The sequence below is a fragment of the Dufourea novaeangliae genome, unplaced genomic scaffold, assembly GCF_001272555.1.
Source record: "Dufourea novaeangliae isolate 0120121106 unplaced genomic scaffold, ASM127255v1 scaffold65, whole genome shotgun sequence".
NCBI lineage: Eukaryota > Metazoa > Arthropoda > Insecta > Hymenoptera > Halictidae > Dufourea > Dufourea novaeangliae.
In genome coordinates, this window is record NW_015373961.1 from 1,704,606 (window position 1) to 1,722,712 (window position 18,107).

The following is an 18,107-nucleotide window of genomic DNA, read 5'->3' on the forward strand; positions in this document are numbered from 1 at the left end:
AGTAGCGACAAAAGGTTTGAAATGAACATTCCATCTGATACCGTAAAAATACTCAGGTCTCAATAAATCTGTCATTTTACTCAATGCAAAGTTGCTTTGTAACATAAAATACTAAATGAAGTGATATTAGTTAAGGGTTCTTCGATTTTGCAATGGTTTTTCGTAAGTATTTCACGCAAGTGTAGTTGTCCTAATGCTTATGGCCGGCGGTGTACGTACAACGCAACCGGTTTACGAAGCGACGCGTACAATAAAAAGACCACACCCTAAATGCTAGGCAGAGCGAGTTATACTTAGGTGCTTAGTGCGGCGATGTGTGATGATGCGTATTGGACGGCGTGTTATAGCAACTCACTTGGACTTCGGCTGCATTTCACCCGCGGCTGCATCCCTACGGTGCAACCTCATGCTGACCCTTCGTTCCTGGCCGCCCGCGCCCGACGCTGAAATAGAGACCATCAATGGAGGATCACGAAATCGTGTCAACAATCAGGAGAATGGAATCACGAGCTATTAACCCTTTGCGTTCGAAATCTACCGATATTCCCCCCCTTTTTTTTTGTGTTGATTCTGCATTTTGTCCCTTTAACCCTCGCTTGACAGACCGTGAAAACCGATGGTCGAGTCACTCGTGACCCACACCAGGCACTACGTGCTTTAATTTAGAAATTTTGCGTTGACAGAACCTTCGAGATTTTTTTGACAGCACTAAAGTCAATGTCCTTATTTCTAATCATGTAAGAATTCTTCTATCGCAGAAATTGATTTTTATTATTTATTTATGCAACAATCAACAAAAAAAAACTTATTAGATATGAATTTTAAACCTCCCTTTATAATGAAATTTAGATCAAAGTATTTTTTAAATATTTTACCTTAGTAATAGTTAATTTAATATAAGGTATAAAATGTCCCTGTCTCTGCTCAGCGAAAATGGAAGTGCAAAAACCAAACTTTGGCGAACAATATTAAACATGCAACGTCTATATGTAAGTCACGATCGCAATGGAACCGCTAAAATCACGTTCCTTTACGACGGATACACTTGTCAAATTTATTTCTATTAAAATGCTGCCATTTATTGAACAATGAGCCGTAGCATTCTAAACTAATTTAAATAATTTCTCGTATAACTAATGTATTGTTTAACTTTTTACATTATATAGAAAAATATACGTACTGAGCAGAAATCGGGACGTTGACCTTACTGCTGTTTTAGGTGATTTCAGACAATTATGTTTGCAAGAATCTTATAAACAATCTGGCAACACTGGTCGATAACCCCTGGGAACAGGAGTTGGGAAAATGCATTTGCAGTTGTGCAGTGGCTCGAGTCGGGGAAAACGAGAAAATACGAAACAGGAGACCGTAGAATGTCGACGTCTCGGGGCAGGAATCGCTTTTAGAAATGCAGCACGCGCGTCTTGAACGCGACGCTCGGACCAGTTTCGTGACGACAGTGTTCCGGTCAACGAGTCGACAACATCGCTTCGGTGGCGTTCGAGGAATCACTGTAATTCTATTTTCATTATTTACCACGAGGAATATGTGTTGGTATTTAGTGATAATATGGTAGATTATCAGGAGATTTTGTGGACAAAATCGCTTCCAAATTTGAATTGAAAAAAGAGGAATACTTTTAACTACTTTTGAATATTCATCTACTAAAGACTTCTTTAGAAATATTCTTACGAAACTTTAGAAATTCTTTACTGTTTCGGAAATTCCTGTGCTATTTGGCAATAAAAATTGGAACTGTTAGACTTCCTTCTTCAAAATAGAATTTCCAATGATACACGAAACCGTGAAATCAATGTCAATTTAATGGAACAAACGACTCATTCATTTAGTGTCCAATTACTCTTCATTTTTTCAGAAATAATATACTGTTATAGTGTAAATACTTTTATGTTTTAACGAAATTGCAATAATTCCTCGAACTCTATTCACGCGACTTCGGTGGATTTCGGATTAACGCGTCGGAAAACGCGATCAATCTTATGAAAAACGAAAAAACTTAACGTTGTTTCTAAAAAAAAAAATGAAATTCTAAAATTGTAGCTGTTATTTCAATAGAAAATTTCACGCTCGAAAATTTCTTCAGCGAATAATGTCTGCAAGAACGACGATACACCGCAAGGATCGATATTTTCGGGTTTCACGTTTTACATCGATTGGAATCCTGGTCTCCTCAAGTTTCAGTAAACTTTTAAGATTCTATTCAGATGTCTGAGTAAAAATAATCCTGGACTACCTTATGGATCCATAATACATGGATCATTTTACGCCATTTTTTTTCAGCATTTATCGTTCGAATGTTATCTTTTCTCTATTTTTAATTAAAACAATTCACAAATGTACCAGAATTACCATGGAATCGAATAAAAAAATTTAAAAACCATAGGTAAGATTGAAAACTAAATTTTCTAAAATCTCGAGGAGAACCACGATCGGACATACAGAGGAACGATGGACGATCTTTCACGCTTGGCAGTTGAAATGGAAAAAGAATTATCCACCGAAAGTGGAACGCAAAAACGAAAAGAGATTTGTGAAAAAACGAATAACGCAACAATGATTTTGAAAGATTTGAGGAAAACGAGAAAGATGTGCTTTCGTGAAGACAGATGATGCGATAGAAATTGAAAAAAAAAAATTACTCGACGAACCTCCGTCACAGATCGAAACAATCAACAAAAAGATCGTGAATTCGAAACGCGGAGATTTTGGTTTTTCCATTCAAGCCAAGTGAGAAAACAAAATTTTGACAAGGATATTCGACAATGTCGTGTGGTGAAATAAATAAAGAGACAAGTCCTTGAATGGAAAAACGTTTATTTACTACTTTCTCTTCATCATCATCATCATCATCATCATCACCATTCGTCACTATCCATAAAAACAGAATGATTAGCCTGACTGCGGATTTTATGTATAAATATAGCCTCCTAACTCGACATAATAATAAGAAGTTCAATAAATTCTATTTCACTTTTAAATACATGAATTTCTGTCAAATCTCCAGTTTCTCCAAATGAACCGACAAAAGGAGATTTCCACCTTGCAATATTTAATGAATCAAACGGATATCTACTTAATTACTGATTTTTTGTTTAAAAAAACCTGAAAGTCTATATTTGCATAAACAAATCCGCAGTCGAAATGATTACAAAACAGATGCGCGCGATTACCAAAGTGCTCGGGGATGAAAATGATGCGCGCGGAACAACGATGTTTTTTTTTTTTGCGCTTCCCGTGTATCGTTGGGATCCCAGAATTTTTTGAAAAAAATCGATCGTTCTCGTAAGTTCTGCCGACCGATCGACGGAATTCACGCGATTCTGTCCGCGTTGGTATTCCTCAAACGAAGTAGAGGCCCCCGGAGGATTACGTGTCGCGCGTCGAAAAAGCAGAGAACTAATGATGCTTTATCGTGTCTATCTAAGCTTTGGTAACCTGTCTGGGAGACCTCGAGGAGCTTCTTTTTCGTTGGATCGAAACCGATCGCTGGAAACGGAAGTACACGATCTTCAGGTTAAGAGCATTGTGAAAGGGTCAAATGCAAGGATTACCTTCCATATGGGAAAAAAATAATAGAAATTCAATGACCAACGGGGTTATTGCAACAATATTCACAGATTATACTGCTTTGATTTTCCGTGGATCAAAACAACTGTTTTTATGACGTTCGTTTTCTCGATGAACCCCCTTTCCGACCGTAAGATTGCATTTGGAATTATTAATGTACTCAACAGTCGTGCAAGAAATAACTGTATGCAAAATAATATTTTTCTGGGGTTTGAAAGAAATAATTCAGGTCGGAAAGGGTTAAGAATAATCTGATAATGGATTGATTTCACAGTTAATATCACAAAGATAGATCAAATTAAATTGAATCGCGTAATTTAAACTTCGAACAAGTAACCATTAATGCCTGAATAGAAAACTGATACACATATTAATCTCAAAAAAGAAAATCATTCGATGCACGAATTATTATTTGAAAACGAAACAGCTGATCTGACAGAACAGTTGGAATATAATTTTACAGTAACCCCGATAAAAAAAAAACGGAGCGAATCGATGACGTTATTCAAAGATCCTCCGCGAACTAATCCTCTCACGTACTTCCGGTTCCTTCTTCCATCGCACCAGGAATCCCAATGAAAATAACGAAAGGCGAGGATACGGTCCGTTAACCCTTCGAGAATCGACAATTATACGAAACGCGTGTATTGATACCAAATATCCTTCGAGTAGCCAGTTAATTTTCTTGTTCCACGCCTCGAAGAATTAACACGCTCGCTGCCGAAAAAATTTCCGACGAATTCCACACGTCTTCGACACGTCGACCGTCTTAAAAATTTCGAATTTTTCTTCTTTTTGGAATCGTTGGTCGATCATTCGATCCTTGGATTAATACTGATTTCTGTTCGATGACGAGTTAAGACGGTCAACGAGTCGATGACAATTTTCCTTTTCTCCCGTTTGCGAAATGTTATTGAACAAGCAACAAAACGACGACAATAAGCGCTCATGGTTAATTTACAATGTTCGATACAGTTGGTTACAAGACTATCCACCTACTCTGAGTATTAAACAAATTTTATAAGCGTAAATTTGAAACAAAACATTCTTTTCACAGTTCAATGGAGACACTTTTAACCCTTGTGCACTATTCGGCAGAAACTCTCAGACTATAATTTTTAATTATATTCCTTGTCAGGGAAACTTGTAAATTAATTTGACACTAATAGTTTACACAGAGAACGATCAAGGGACATATAAGTGTATCTCCTTAATTCGATTTTAGCTTCGACCACGTTTACTTCGAGGAATGCAATAATTTATTGAACAGCCTTGTATATTTAAATTTTCCCGTCACACTAGCACGAAGTACTTATGATGACAACAGAAGGAGTTCGTCCCGAAAGCGTTAAGGATTACGTTTAACAAATAAACCATCAAGTGTACAAAGAAATATTCCTTAAGTAAAATTGATTCTCCAGTTCCTGCATGTTTAAACTTTCTCGCCTCAGTGGTGCACTCTATTAACCGAAGATGACGTCTTCCCGAGTCTACGGACGATACTCTTGTAACCAGCTGTAAATATCGCGGCGAAACAATCGAAAAGCCTCAACGATTAAATAAAGGAACACGTGACATTATCTTGATAAAGCTACACGATGAGTGTCGAGCCTCGAGTCTCACGTCTGAGGTCCTCACAGTCCGCCATTTTGTTTTCAGTCTCGGCGCCTCAAGCCAGAATTCGTCGAACAACGCTTGAGAATATAATTCTCAATCAATCGACATGTCTTTTCATTCTTCTCTCTCTCTCTATATATATATCGTTCGACGAAATGCAGTTTTAATTGTTCAAGCATACTGCTCGCGAAACCGAGAAACAATGGCGATCTATAATTTCCCCGAAGCAAGGAACGCGAACCCCGTGGCTCTGATGACAGTCCCGGAGTCGATGACAAAAACGACTCTTGTGCGCGTTCTCGAGCTTCCTAGACAGCGATGCAAACGCGTTTTAACGAGAAGAAACGATACGAAACTGACTCCCGACAATTACAACGAAAAACTTCGACTGTAAATCATTTTTCAATTGCTTGAATCACGTTCACGAGAAACAGATCGCGAAATTTCCCGTTTCAGCCTCGCCAGAAGAGAACGGAAAACTTGATTCACGTATTCGACGCGTAACTGGACCGATAAAATGAGACGAACACGATGATTTTTGGGTACATGAATATACAGGGTAGGCCATGAAACGTGGATCAGCTTGGATCATTCTACTGCTAGATGTTCGATCGCAATTTTTTTCGACTAATATGACACGATTCAAGGAGCGCTTTAAGATTCTTCTACCAAATTTTTTGGCAATCTATTTTTTCCCAGAGTTTTCAAGGTCACCTTCGTGAACCTATAATTTTTTACGTCCATCTCTTAGCGGATACTTAGATAACGGAACAAATAATTTTGTTTCTTCCTATCCAAAGAAACTTTAAGAAAATCTCATTTATCTTAATCAAAAGGATGTTCAAATAGTGTCCATAAAATACACTTGCGCTGATGTTTAAGCATGCATCTACAATTTTCGATCGAACAGCTAGCAGCAGAATAATCTAAACTGATATCATTTGATGGTCCAGCCTGTACACAACGTGCGTGAATGTTATACTCTTCTCAAAAACAAGAAAATAAAAATCGCGCGAAAAAGAACAAACAGGATAAAACAAAAAAAAAAAATTAGAAACACGTATAAAATTGTTTGCGTTACGTACGCTGGAACTCGACGGTCCCTGGTAGTATATACGAATTTACGGTATAAAAATCAGTCTGAGGTTATATCAGTTCTTCGTTTTGAAAATTTCGGTAAATATTTGTATAGAAGGAACAAATAAATAACTCGACGAACCTTTGCCATCCGAAACCATTGCTCCCAACGCGTCCAGGATAAACGGAGTCTCTACAAATGCGTTTCGTTCGATCTGCGACGAACGGTTTCATGAACCGACCGTTAAACGTCTGGTAACCAATCCGACAACCTCTCTCACTTCTAGTTCTACCTCCGAAAAAAATTAAGTAAAATATAGTCTGCCGCCGTGGCAACAAACGGTTCCAGTTCCCGTATGCGTGAAAAAATAACATTTCCCTTGAAAAAAGCGCGAGTATCAAAAAATCGGCGAACACGCGCCTCGACGAATTCTAAAGCCGTGTGATCGAGGGGACCATTTGTTAACTCCTCGAAGATACGTTGTTGACCTGAAGAGCGTGCAGTGATTTTCTAACATCTCGAGTGGGACGATCTTGAAAAATAAACTTATAATTCGGAATTCTGAAGCTGGAAAGACATCAATCACGATGGTACAATTTAACCACTCAAATGGTACTATTTTCAATTCTGGCCAGATTCACGTTCAAACGTGGACTTACAGTTCGTGACTTCCAGGACGGCGATAAAAGTTACTCTGTTGACGATAGTGCAATTTAGAGTCGAGAATGAAGACCCTGAAGACAATTCGGTGTAGACTTTTCCTGTGTCACCTTGGAATAAAGAGTAAACGCAAATATGATGGTGTATATTATCAAAGTTCTCCCCTTCCTAAATGGTGTGGGATCGTTTGGTGATTTCTCGGTCAGTCGTATTGGAGCGAAGATCTGTAAGTCCATGTTTTTCGAAGATGATAGTCAGCGAATTAAAGATGGTCATAAAGGGAGCTTTCAACAAATACAAGTATAAAAAATCTCTGCACGCTCGTTAGGGCACCAATGTACCATCTACAACTTAACACGGTCCATTCTCCATTTTCCTCCGTTTACCATCGACCACGGATTTCGTTGATCGAATACAATGATATTAGTGATTGATTATGTACACTGGTAGGTTCCTTAACGAATACATTTAGTTACTGTGGTTTGGTATGCGAGAGTATACGTTTCGCGTTAAAGAATCGAACCTCCCTATTTCTCCTTTTCAAAGAGAAACAATGTTGGTTCCGTTAGTTGTGGCCAATACTGTGGCCAGATTATTCGAAGTGCAACCTTTATGTATAGATACGTAGATAGTTAAGAAAAATATATATATATGTATAATATATAGTTAAACAAGTACCGAACTAATCCGTTTACGCGGGACGTGTTCATGATTCGATCGATATAGCAATGCTTCGAAAATCACTCCCCTATTCAGGGCCACTGGCGAACGATTTACAGGGTTATGGAGCTTTTCTGAGCAAGATAACGTTGTAACTTATTTTTTTTTACTTGCCGTTGTATTATTACGGAAGTTTTGTGTGAAAATTGGCGAGATGTTCCCGGTGAAAATGAGATCAGACACAACTGCGTCGAATTGTAAATTACGCCTATTAATAATGATTCGTGTATTGCGACAGTCTTTAATTACAGTGGCGTCGATTTAAAACATAATTAAGTTATTCCGAACGAGTGATTTCTGATGCATTACTCTGTATACAGGGTGATCACGAACCACTGTCACGAAACTGGAATGTGTATTCTAGACGTCGAAACTACCAAAAAATTAGTAACTGACACATTTACTAGAATCCTATTTGGTAATTTGATGTTAGGATACACTGGTTTATTTCGCGAGAGCAGTGTTCGAGTCAACCTCTGTACTATTTAAGGCAACGTATCCCGCTGTCGAGCACAGCGAGCATCATTTGGTGATACAACAGGGTGATGTGGGGAGATTCGATAACTCCCTCGATTAAATCCACCGTGTATACAGAAGAAGAAAAAATAAAATATGACTCGGATCCCCGACCAAACCGACGCAAGCATAACAACGTACAGAAAGAAAAACCCCTACAACAAAAATCGCTCGGTGGTGGTGGTGTGAGACAACGTGTCCTCCATTAAAGGACTCTTAAATGCAGATACAGATAAACATGTCCAGAAGGATCCCCTTCAGAGTATCCAGATTCCCTTGCTGCTTTCCGTGGCGCAAAGAATCGCTCGAGTTCACACCGTAACTGTCGGTGTCGCGGTCAGCTCTGACGGCCCAATCCATGAACTGCTCTTGCTTCTCCGTGCCCGCCACTTCAGGCGCATATAAACCATCGGTACGATTAGCGTTCTGCATGTTCTGTAGGCAAAGTTTGCCTAGCTGGCTGGTAGAGTAGCCAACGTCATCCTTGTTACCGTTCATCGAGTCCTGGACGTTGCTCGATGGATCAAGAGGTTTGGTTTCGGTGGACTCGTTGCTCTCGTTGTTCTCCTGATCGTTCGACCGATCAGACGTGTCATTGTCAACGATGGTGGAAGGAGTCGTAGCATCTGGTTCGCTCTCGATAGCAGTTACATTCCTATTGAGCAAACTGTCTTCTTCTTCCTGCTCTTCTTCCTCCTCCTTCTTCTCCTCCTCCACCTTCTTCTTCACACGAAACGTACTGTCCTCAAGTTCAGCGGAGACCTCCTTCTCGACCGAGATCAAATTCTCCTGAACGAGAACACCGTGACCAGGCTCGGCAGATCGGCGGCTCGCGATCCGCTCAAAAAAATCGTTCTTCTGGTAGTTCTGCAAAAAATACTCGCACTTCTCCTGCGCGCTCTGCGGCCTCTCGTATTTATTCCGTCTGCGGATCCTTTGCTGTTTGAGTAAAAAATGCCAGCTACGTCGGACACGTTGCAAGAAATTCGGCCATTTCCGGGTCGGTTTGCTAGCCGATACGTCCAACGACTTCTTCGATCGTTGAGAGGAGTCTAAGCTTTTCTGTTTACCATGACAGACGGTTTTCGATCGTTGTTCGTCGGACAACAGAACCAGGCTCTTCGACTCCATCACGGATAGATCCACGCTTCTCTCCAGTGACTCGAGACTCTTGTGAGCCTTCTCCTTGTTCGCGAACGAGAAGTTCTTTCGTTTCTTCGTGGAATCGTTCAGGATGATCTTTTTGAAGAACTCCGTTTCGTTGTCCAGGTACTCGACGTTCCCCGAGTGGCGACGCGTGTACACGACACGTCGCGTGGCTTTTTTCTCGTGATCCTTGTCCGCGCTCCCGAAGCAATTCAACGAGCCAGCGGAAGCTGCTCGGTCCTCCGTGTGCTCCAGTTTCTCGTCGACCGTGCTACCACCGTAGAACACCGCCGCCTCGCGACCTCTGTCCACCTCGAATTTCTGCCGGGGAAAGTAATAGTCACGATTGTCCAACTGAGGGCTGGACTCGCGTGGACGGTTGTTCACCACCACCACCTCGCGATCTCGGTGGTCTCTATCCAATCTCTGTCGGGTAAAAAAATAGCCACGACTGTCCAATTGCGGACTGGACTCCCGCGGACGGTTCACTGTCGCCGTGTTGTAACAGTCCCGGATTGCGAAAGAAGTGTTCAGTTCAGTGACACGATTCGGACTGTCCCTATGGTGTCCCAAACTTAAACACGACACGTCCAACGAACCTAGCTCCGGCGTCGCCCTGATCGGTGACGATTTGAATGTACTAAACTGACAGGCGTTCGATCGTTGACGAACGATCTCGCTACCGCCCGGCTGCTGATGACCGTGACTAACTAAGAGCTGCGGTATCTGATCGATTATCGTCTCCTGCTGCTGACGACCACCGGTAAGCGATAATTTTTGGTAGAACGGGATTTTACCTTGGAGCTCGCTTTTGTCCTGATTGTCCTGATCGCGGAGAGTGTCCAACGCCTCACGCTTCTGCCGCATACTTCTCAGATTCGAGGCCGTGCCCACGGTCGGGCCCACCGTCGCCACCGACGCGTTCGCTAGACACTGCCGCGTGTAGGGCCTGAAACAAGAACACCGTTTGATTGTTGCGATGAATTAGTTGGAACAGACTCAAAATTAGGATAATAATGATTTGAAGTGACTATGCTTGCGGTAGACATAGGTACAATCTAAAAATCTTTGGATAAATAAATAAATGACGAGTTATCCCTTGCCTGACCCGGTTAACAGGTTAAAGGTAAAATATTTATCGATGCACGGAATGTTAAATTGTTGCTTCAAGTGACCTTTGCAAGATGGCAATGTTGATTAGAACAAGCAGGAGTGTTATTTAAATAACTTCTGGAATTGTTCATTGTTAAAGATATTGATTCAATGGTCACTTTCATTGACAGATTATGTGCTCGGGTAACTTTATCATATGGAAGGCATTTACCACTGTTCTAGTCTGAAGACAATTGAATCACGTGTTTGAATAACTTGGTCACGATGTTTTCGTAGCTGTTTGTCGAGTTATACTGACACGAGTGCCGAAAACACTTGAAACATTTGAAGAACTAACTCGTGAAATATTATTGTAACAGATGCTAGTAATATTATTACTCGTTCGAGAGTTAGCGTGCACGAGTGCAGAGGGTTAAAACCTTTCATCCTCATGAAGGTACCATTACACACCTCTATGCAGGGTGTATAGATAAACATATCACAGTCAAATATCTCTGAAACGAAATAAGACACGAAAGTTCCTATTTACAGATTAAAGTAACGTTCGTACCCTATTGAGTTTCGGAGATATCTGACCGTAACACAGTCACCTCTACACCCTGTGCAATACGGCAAATTGAAGGGCCGTTAGAAAAAAACAATTTCAAAGAAACGATGTCTCTTGTATTTCGATTACTTCTGATGTTCGAACGCGTATATTTCCCGATTCATTGACCCAGCCGCCGAGAATAGAACGTGCTGGGTAATGAAATGACCATGCTATTTATACACATGAAAGGACGGTGGGCATGGCCGAGACACGCGAGATCGCTAACATGTTCATGTTTGATTTCGTATACGCGACGTTTGCGCGGAGGCCCTGCTTAATTCGGATCGGTCGAGCACCAACCTTGATCGATGCTCCTGATCGTTATTGGTCCCGGAGGGCAGCGCCGTGTTCGTCTGCTGCGAGTGCATCGGCGCCTGTTGCGCCGACGGCAATGTCGGTTGCCTCACGTTCCCGAATTTCAGCATGTTCCAATCGAACACGTAGTCATAAGTGAAGCCCTGTCCGTGGAACAGCGTCCGGAACAGTTGTCGAAGGTACGAGTAATCGGGCCTCTCCTCGAAACGCAGCCCTCGACAATACCTTAGATACGACGCGAATTCTACTGCAATAAGGAAAAATGTTCGTTTTAGTTACCTCCAAGGCCGTTTCTTTAACCCTTTCGCGACTAGCGCCGGTTATATCCGGGTTCCACTAAATGCTTCACACTGGCTAGTGCCAGTTATATCCGGCATCCACTAAATGCTTCACACTGCATAGTACCGGTTATATCCGGCATTCACTAAATGCTTCATACTGGCTAGTGCCGACAGCGTTTTTTATTTTCTATCTTTTTGTGGATTATCATAGTTAAAAGTAAGGTAATTAATCAGCAATACCAACGAAATCCTATAAGATTTTACACGGACACATTGGGAGCTTCAAAAACACGAGATACTCTTAATGTGTATGGTGTGCACTAATGGCATGACGACCCGCTCCCAGCGGCGCACCGCCCCTCAGCCTCGCCGTCGTGAAAGGGTTAAGGTGAAACGTGAAAACAAAGATGGACAAAACTTCTATCTAGATATAGAGATACCCTTCTATCTACAAGATATCCCCTTGATTTTCTATTACTAAAATAATTCTCCCCGTCTCTACGTAGGAACTGATATTTACCAGGAAAACCTTTGCACAGTTCCTCGACAGGCGTGGACATCTTTTTCTCCGAGATACGCTCGTACTTCTGCCTCTTGGTTGCTGCTTTCAGACCTTGCCAGGGTAAGCTACCTCTGTTGAAGTACATCAGAACATACCCTAAGGATTCAAGGTCGTCTCGCCGTGATTGCTCAATTCCCAAATGCGTATTTATGCTCGCGTATCTATTCATGGACGAAAGATTAACTTCAGTAATGTTTACGAATATTCACGAGAGGTTGTTTGACAAGTTAGAAAATATTCCGGCAAATGGACAAATTTCGTTCTACGGAATTTTAACGCTCAATGTCTTGAAAACAGTTTCGGTTAGAAGTTACACACGCTACCGGATTATGGATTTCTTCTAACTTGCCTGGCAAGATTATAGAGAACAACAAACCTGGCTGTTCCCGTCAGATTCTTGTTCTCTCGGTATGGTATGTGCTTGTGAGTGCGGCCATCGCGATACTTCTTAGCCAATCCGAAATCTATAATGTACACGAGATTTCCCTTCTTTCCCAGTCCCATCAAAAAATTATCTGGCTTAATGTCCCGATGGATGAAATTACGACTGTGAATATAGTCCGTTCTACATATCTGTACAGAAAAAATACAAGAATTATTGGAACATTCTTCAAACCGATTATGTAAAATAGTTTTTTTTAAATCGTTGCTTTTGGCAATTAGTGCGCGCATTTATTGTTTCTTAATAACATGTGTTGTTAACAAGGCTAACAATAATATAACTGGTGCTTTATTATATCCTATTTCTACATATTACACAAGAAATATGTATTAATGTACACATGATTTCACATGAGACTGATTAATGTCACTATTTTCATGCAATCACACATTGCATAAGACTGGGAAAGTTCCTTAGATCATGGAAATTATTCATTGAGAATTTAGAAGGAATGACCGATAAAATTTAAAGAAAGAAGGAAGAAGAAACTTTTCAGGGATACGTTTGTTTTTCTCTGAGTTTGTTCCACATTTAGACTGATACCAAAATAGTCATTTGCTGAATGCATTTTGCCCACAACCAAAGTTTTGCACACTAGTTTCAGCTCCTCTTTGAAAGACTGTTTTCATTGAGATTATAGTCTTAGTATCGGCCAACGACTGTGTATGCTGATAAGAATGTTACTCATATTGTAATTTATTCCACCGACATAAAAACAAAGTAACAAATACTCGCACATAATCAGAATGTGAACTTTGAACAGTACAATATATGCACAACAGTACAATTTTACTTGCACCGATACCATGAAAACAGAGAATCAAAGATCCAATTTAAGAATAGATGACATTGCATATGTAATATTTTATCTTTTGTTAAGAAATGAGCTAATACAGTTATTTGAAAACACATAATGAGAAACCATGAAATACGATATTATCAATGACATAATAAAGTAAGAAGAACCCATCATTTCATTATCTTAAACTGACCTTACTTACAATGTAAACAAAGTTAACATATAGACATAAAAATATTAAACAATAAAAACTGGATAACAAGCAATAAAGATTAGTTTCCCAGTAAATGTTACATGATGATGATAAAGGAAGACAACTGACGCATTCACTTTGCTAAAAGTAATTATTTACCAACTGATCGGCGAGAAGCAACACTGTCTTTAAAGAAAATCTTCTTGAACAGAAATTAAACAGATCCTCCAGCGATGGACCAAGCAGTTCCATTACCATTACATTGTAGTCACCTTCCGATCCACACCATTTTATAGTAGGTATACCAACTGAAACGTTACAACAAAATGTTTGATGATGATAATGAAACACAAACTAAAATCATTCATTAACAAATATAAATATTGGACTGAGTAACTTAAAGTCATAAATAACTTCAGTATATTTATCCATTCACTTTAGTGTAACATACTTTGAAAAGAAAATTAATCAATCATATTCTCCATTATTATTTAGTATAATTATAGCCACTTATAATATAAGTTATTTATGACCTAGTCCTGAAACCGTAAATTTATATTATTCATACATGAAAATTTGAAATTACCCAAATAAATTACCAAAATAATTATTATAAATGTTCCTATTAAAATAATGAATGATTGGCTTGCAACAGTTTGCGGATCACTGCTAACAATAGCTTTAAATGACTTACATTAAAAAAGTATCTACTACAGTACAGAATATCAAATCAAACTAAACACTTATTAACTAAAATATTCTCATATCGATGAAGGATTAAATATTTCTAATTTTCTATAATCCAACAGTTATTTCACATGTATTTCTCTTTTTCATTCATGCTTACTGTTTGTTCATTGTTCGTTTTCATTTGTATGTAAAAGACATTCCTCTCCTTTACAAAAACAAACAAGTAAACAAATAATTCTGCAGAAACTCCCTGACTCAAATATGTAATCATTAAAACGGTAAAGTCCATATTACATTGTCACAAAGAAGAACAGACAACGCACGAGGAGAATAAAGGAGTAACACAGCGATAGAGGGAAGGGGAAGCAGAAGGGTGGGAGGGAGACAGAGAGAGAAGGTTCAGTGGCCAGAGCTCAACCAGCTGTCCAACAAACAAACTGAAATTTCTGACGGTTCACGTCCCGACAGCGAGTGTCGAAATAATCGTCGTACAACCGACATTCCCTGGGGACGCCTTTACGAACGTAACGTTACTCACCTCCGCCTTGCATCATCTTGTAGAACTTGGATTCTATGTGTAACTGCGGATGCCGTGTTTTTATGCATTCTAGCTTGATGGCGACTTCCTCGCCGGTGGAGATGTTGGTACCTAAGAATGAGAAAAAGGCCGGAGGCCCGGTCACGCGGTTGTCGAGAACAAAACAAATCAAAACGAGGGAACAGGAGGTGGGGGGCGAAAGAGTTCGAAAAAAAGAACGTGTGCGTGTATACCAACGGGAAGTTGATATGCGTTCATGCGTGTCGTAGGGAAAATATGTAACCAACTACCGTGAGTAGGTGGGTGGTCAGTGTGGTGTATGCGTGTGTGTACGTGTGGGAGGTAGGGGGAGAAGAGGGAAGGGAGGAGAGGCAGGCACAAGGAAAAGGTAAACGTCGAAGAGGAAACAGGCGAAGAGTGATGTTACCTAGATAAATGTCGCCGAAGGAGCCGCTCCCGATTTTCCGTCCGAGCCGGTACTTATTACCAACGCGTAGCTCCATCCTCCGGGCTCGCGGGCCTCGCGAAGAAAAGTAGCACGGGGGCAAAGGAAAGGCGACTATTAGGCAGCCGACTCGAGGAGCGCTCTCTCAAGAGGCTCCGTTGGTGGTGCGGATTTTAAACGAGACTTGGCCACCGTGTTAGAAACTGGACGGGGCCTCCATGTTTAATCGCGTCGCCGTTCGCGGACCTACGGGCATTTCTTCGTCTTTCTCTCCTCGAAGGAATAGCTGCTGCTACTGCTACTGCTGCTGCTGCTGCCTCTTCCTCTTCTCGGTACGATGGCGGCCGCGCTGTTGATGGCGCTGCTGTCGTTCTCGTTGTCGCCGTTGTTGTTGACGGCGCTGCCTCCGCTGCCGTTCCTGCCAGACAGAGATCACCGCAACAAGAAGCAGCAGCGGCGATCACCAGAAGACTGTCGTCGTATCCAACACGATTGCCCCCCACGGGGGGCGGCTGACCGCTCGTCCTTGTATTTCCGTAGTTTAGTAAGCACGAGAACGTGCCGCGATCGACAACACCGGATCTAGATGAATACGTCGATCCGGAGTGAGCAGCGCCGATTACCCGCCAATGGGAGCACGAACCGCGTAAGGGCATCTGCCCTTTTCGCTACGTCGCGATCACCACCGTAAACCGAATGCCAGAGACACACCAGTTATGGCCGTCCGCGCGAACCACACCGATTCGATCTTTCACTCCTCGAACTCGCGCGCACCTTTTTCTACACGGGAACCAGATTCACCGTTTTCCTTGTTCTTTTCACGGAGCCTCGAAAGAGGTATCGACGGACAAACGTTCGCGCGAATTTATCATGACACTGTATCACTTTCGCTCACTTTCTACGACGCCGTTACTGGACAAGTCCTATTCCCCAGTGTCGCACGCTCACTGCCTCCCGATCCCGACTTTGCACGAGTGATCACGATGGCGCACGAAACATCCCGAGCGCCGAACGTGGAGCGTGTTCCCGACACGCCTGAAAAACTTCCGCGTCATCTGGCGAACACTGGTCAAATTCTCCTCGATCATGTGGAGCTGACGATCTACGAGCAACACACTGTTTCTGTTGATTTGTACAGCACGGTTTTATGGAAAATATAAATTTCTATTAAAGTCGCAACCCGCGTCACTGGAGCGTAATCAAATCGACGACGCGTTGCTCGTGTGGCATCAAACCTGAATTAATACAAGCGTTTTCCTTATTGCGTGCCTCGCCGCTCTGTTTTCCATGCTAAGCCCACGTAACTAATCCATAAACGCGCTTTGTTTTTACGTTACAGTATTTATGCATTAGTAAGCGAATTGAGCAATAATACGTAACGTATAATACGCTGCACGTCGTCAATGATATTGTATAGTAAACAATCACACTTTTTGTCTTCTGTATTCTAACTTGGAATCGGTTGCGTTTGGTCCACAAATGGCAATGATAGATACCTTGAATAACAGACAAATACAGGAAATATAGACACGAGCAAATTTTGATAAAGTGCTTGGAATGCTGAATAAAATAAGTTGATATCTATTACCGAATAAAGACATTTCATTTTGAACTTGCGAATAAATATTTGTGGTCTTACTCAGCATCTAAAATGATCACAGCTCATATTATGAAAAATATTGTTATTAAAAAAAAGAATTTTACACAATATTGTATGTATTGTATTGTACACTCTATTTTCATGGTTACTGCATTATTGGAATGCGTGTTACGTACATTTTAAAAAGTAACTCGATGATACATATGCTAACTAAACGAACGAAATTATCGATCGGTAGTCTCAACTGGTTTCAACCAAACGTTTCAACTGCTCAATACACTGTTCTCGAATAGTACTACGACGTACTAAAATATTTACATTTAACTCTTATTCTTCACAAGCTGCGTAGTAACTTAAATGATTAAACTTGAAAGAATTAAAAAATTTTTTATAACCGTATATTTGATACTGATCTTTTTTAAAACAAATCAATATTTCGTTTTAATTTTGATGAACGTACATTGGAAATAAAAAATTGATGCCTTAGAACAAGGTTTTATTGTATATTTAGTCTGATAAAATTCTTAATATAAAAAGAAATGCATGTCTAATAAACTTGACATAAGCATTCTAACTCTAATAATATTTCTATTATTTATTTTCCATTACTTGGAAGTTCCACCACTTCACTTAGTTTTCAAAAGGAAAAAGGAAAGTCAATAAGATGTATATGTTATAACAGATCGTTTGTAAAAGTTATGCAATAATGGTTTGTTACAATGGAATACATATACATATTTGATACTTTCTATTCAATATTTATTAGTCTGTATATTCTCTTTTGTTTATAAACTTAATTCGTTTTAAGGTGAGACAGAATAAGCATAGGATTTTAAATTTAAATATAGCACGAAATAAATCAAGATAAATATCATATGTATAATATAATTTGTCTTCATAAAACAAAACATTAATAATCATTTGTATGTATTTCTAAAACATACATTCTGTATGTAAGTATCATTGTAATCAATTATTCGACAGAATAACAAGTAGGAGATATTTTGGGCAGTGTTTGGACCATTCACTGTGTACAGTGTGTAATATTTTATCAAGGTAAAAAATCAATGAATTTTACAATAGAAGCACGTTTCTTTCTTATACATTCGGAGATATCTTATGTTACCGCGATCACATCGCCACGTTAATGTAGTTTACAGTAAAGAATAAAACTTAACGTACAGGGTGATCTAGAAGCACAGTACACGTAACTAG

The 18,107-nt window shown here is 40.3% G+C and overlaps 1 protein-coding gene across 4 annotated transcripts in view; it reads right to left on the reverse strand.

Annotated features, from left to right (window-relative positions):
- LOC107186625 (casein kinase I isoform epsilon-like) overlaps positions 1-16,226 on the reverse strand; it is a 33,479-nt gene extending 17,253 nt beyond the window's left edge. For 2 of the 4 annotated variants that reach the window (XM_015574521.1, XM_015574523.1), the window contains exons 1-8: positions 15,275-16,226; positions 14,848-14,958; positions 13,779-13,927; positions 12,562-12,758; positions 12,144-12,346; positions 11,328-11,589; positions 10,123-10,274; positions 356-443 (exon numbers count right to left, since the gene is read on the reverse strand). In XM_015574521.1, coding sequence (XP_015430007.1) covers positions 356-443; positions 10,123-10,274; positions 11,328-11,589; positions 12,144-12,346; positions 12,562-12,758; positions 13,779-13,927; positions 14,848-14,958; positions 15,275-15,350 — 1,238 coding nt within the window. In that variant the 5' untranslated portion in view covers positions 15,351-16,226. Of the gene's footprint in view, positions 1-293; positions 444-10,122; positions 10,275-11,327; positions 11,590-12,143; positions 12,347-12,561; positions 12,759-13,778; positions 13,928-14,847; positions 14,959-15,274 lie in introns of all 4 variants that reach the window. The other 2 variants (XR_001516183.1, XM_015574522.1) reach the window with 2 other exon arrangements.
- Between the last annotated feature and the right edge of the window lie 1,881 nt (positions 16,227-18,107).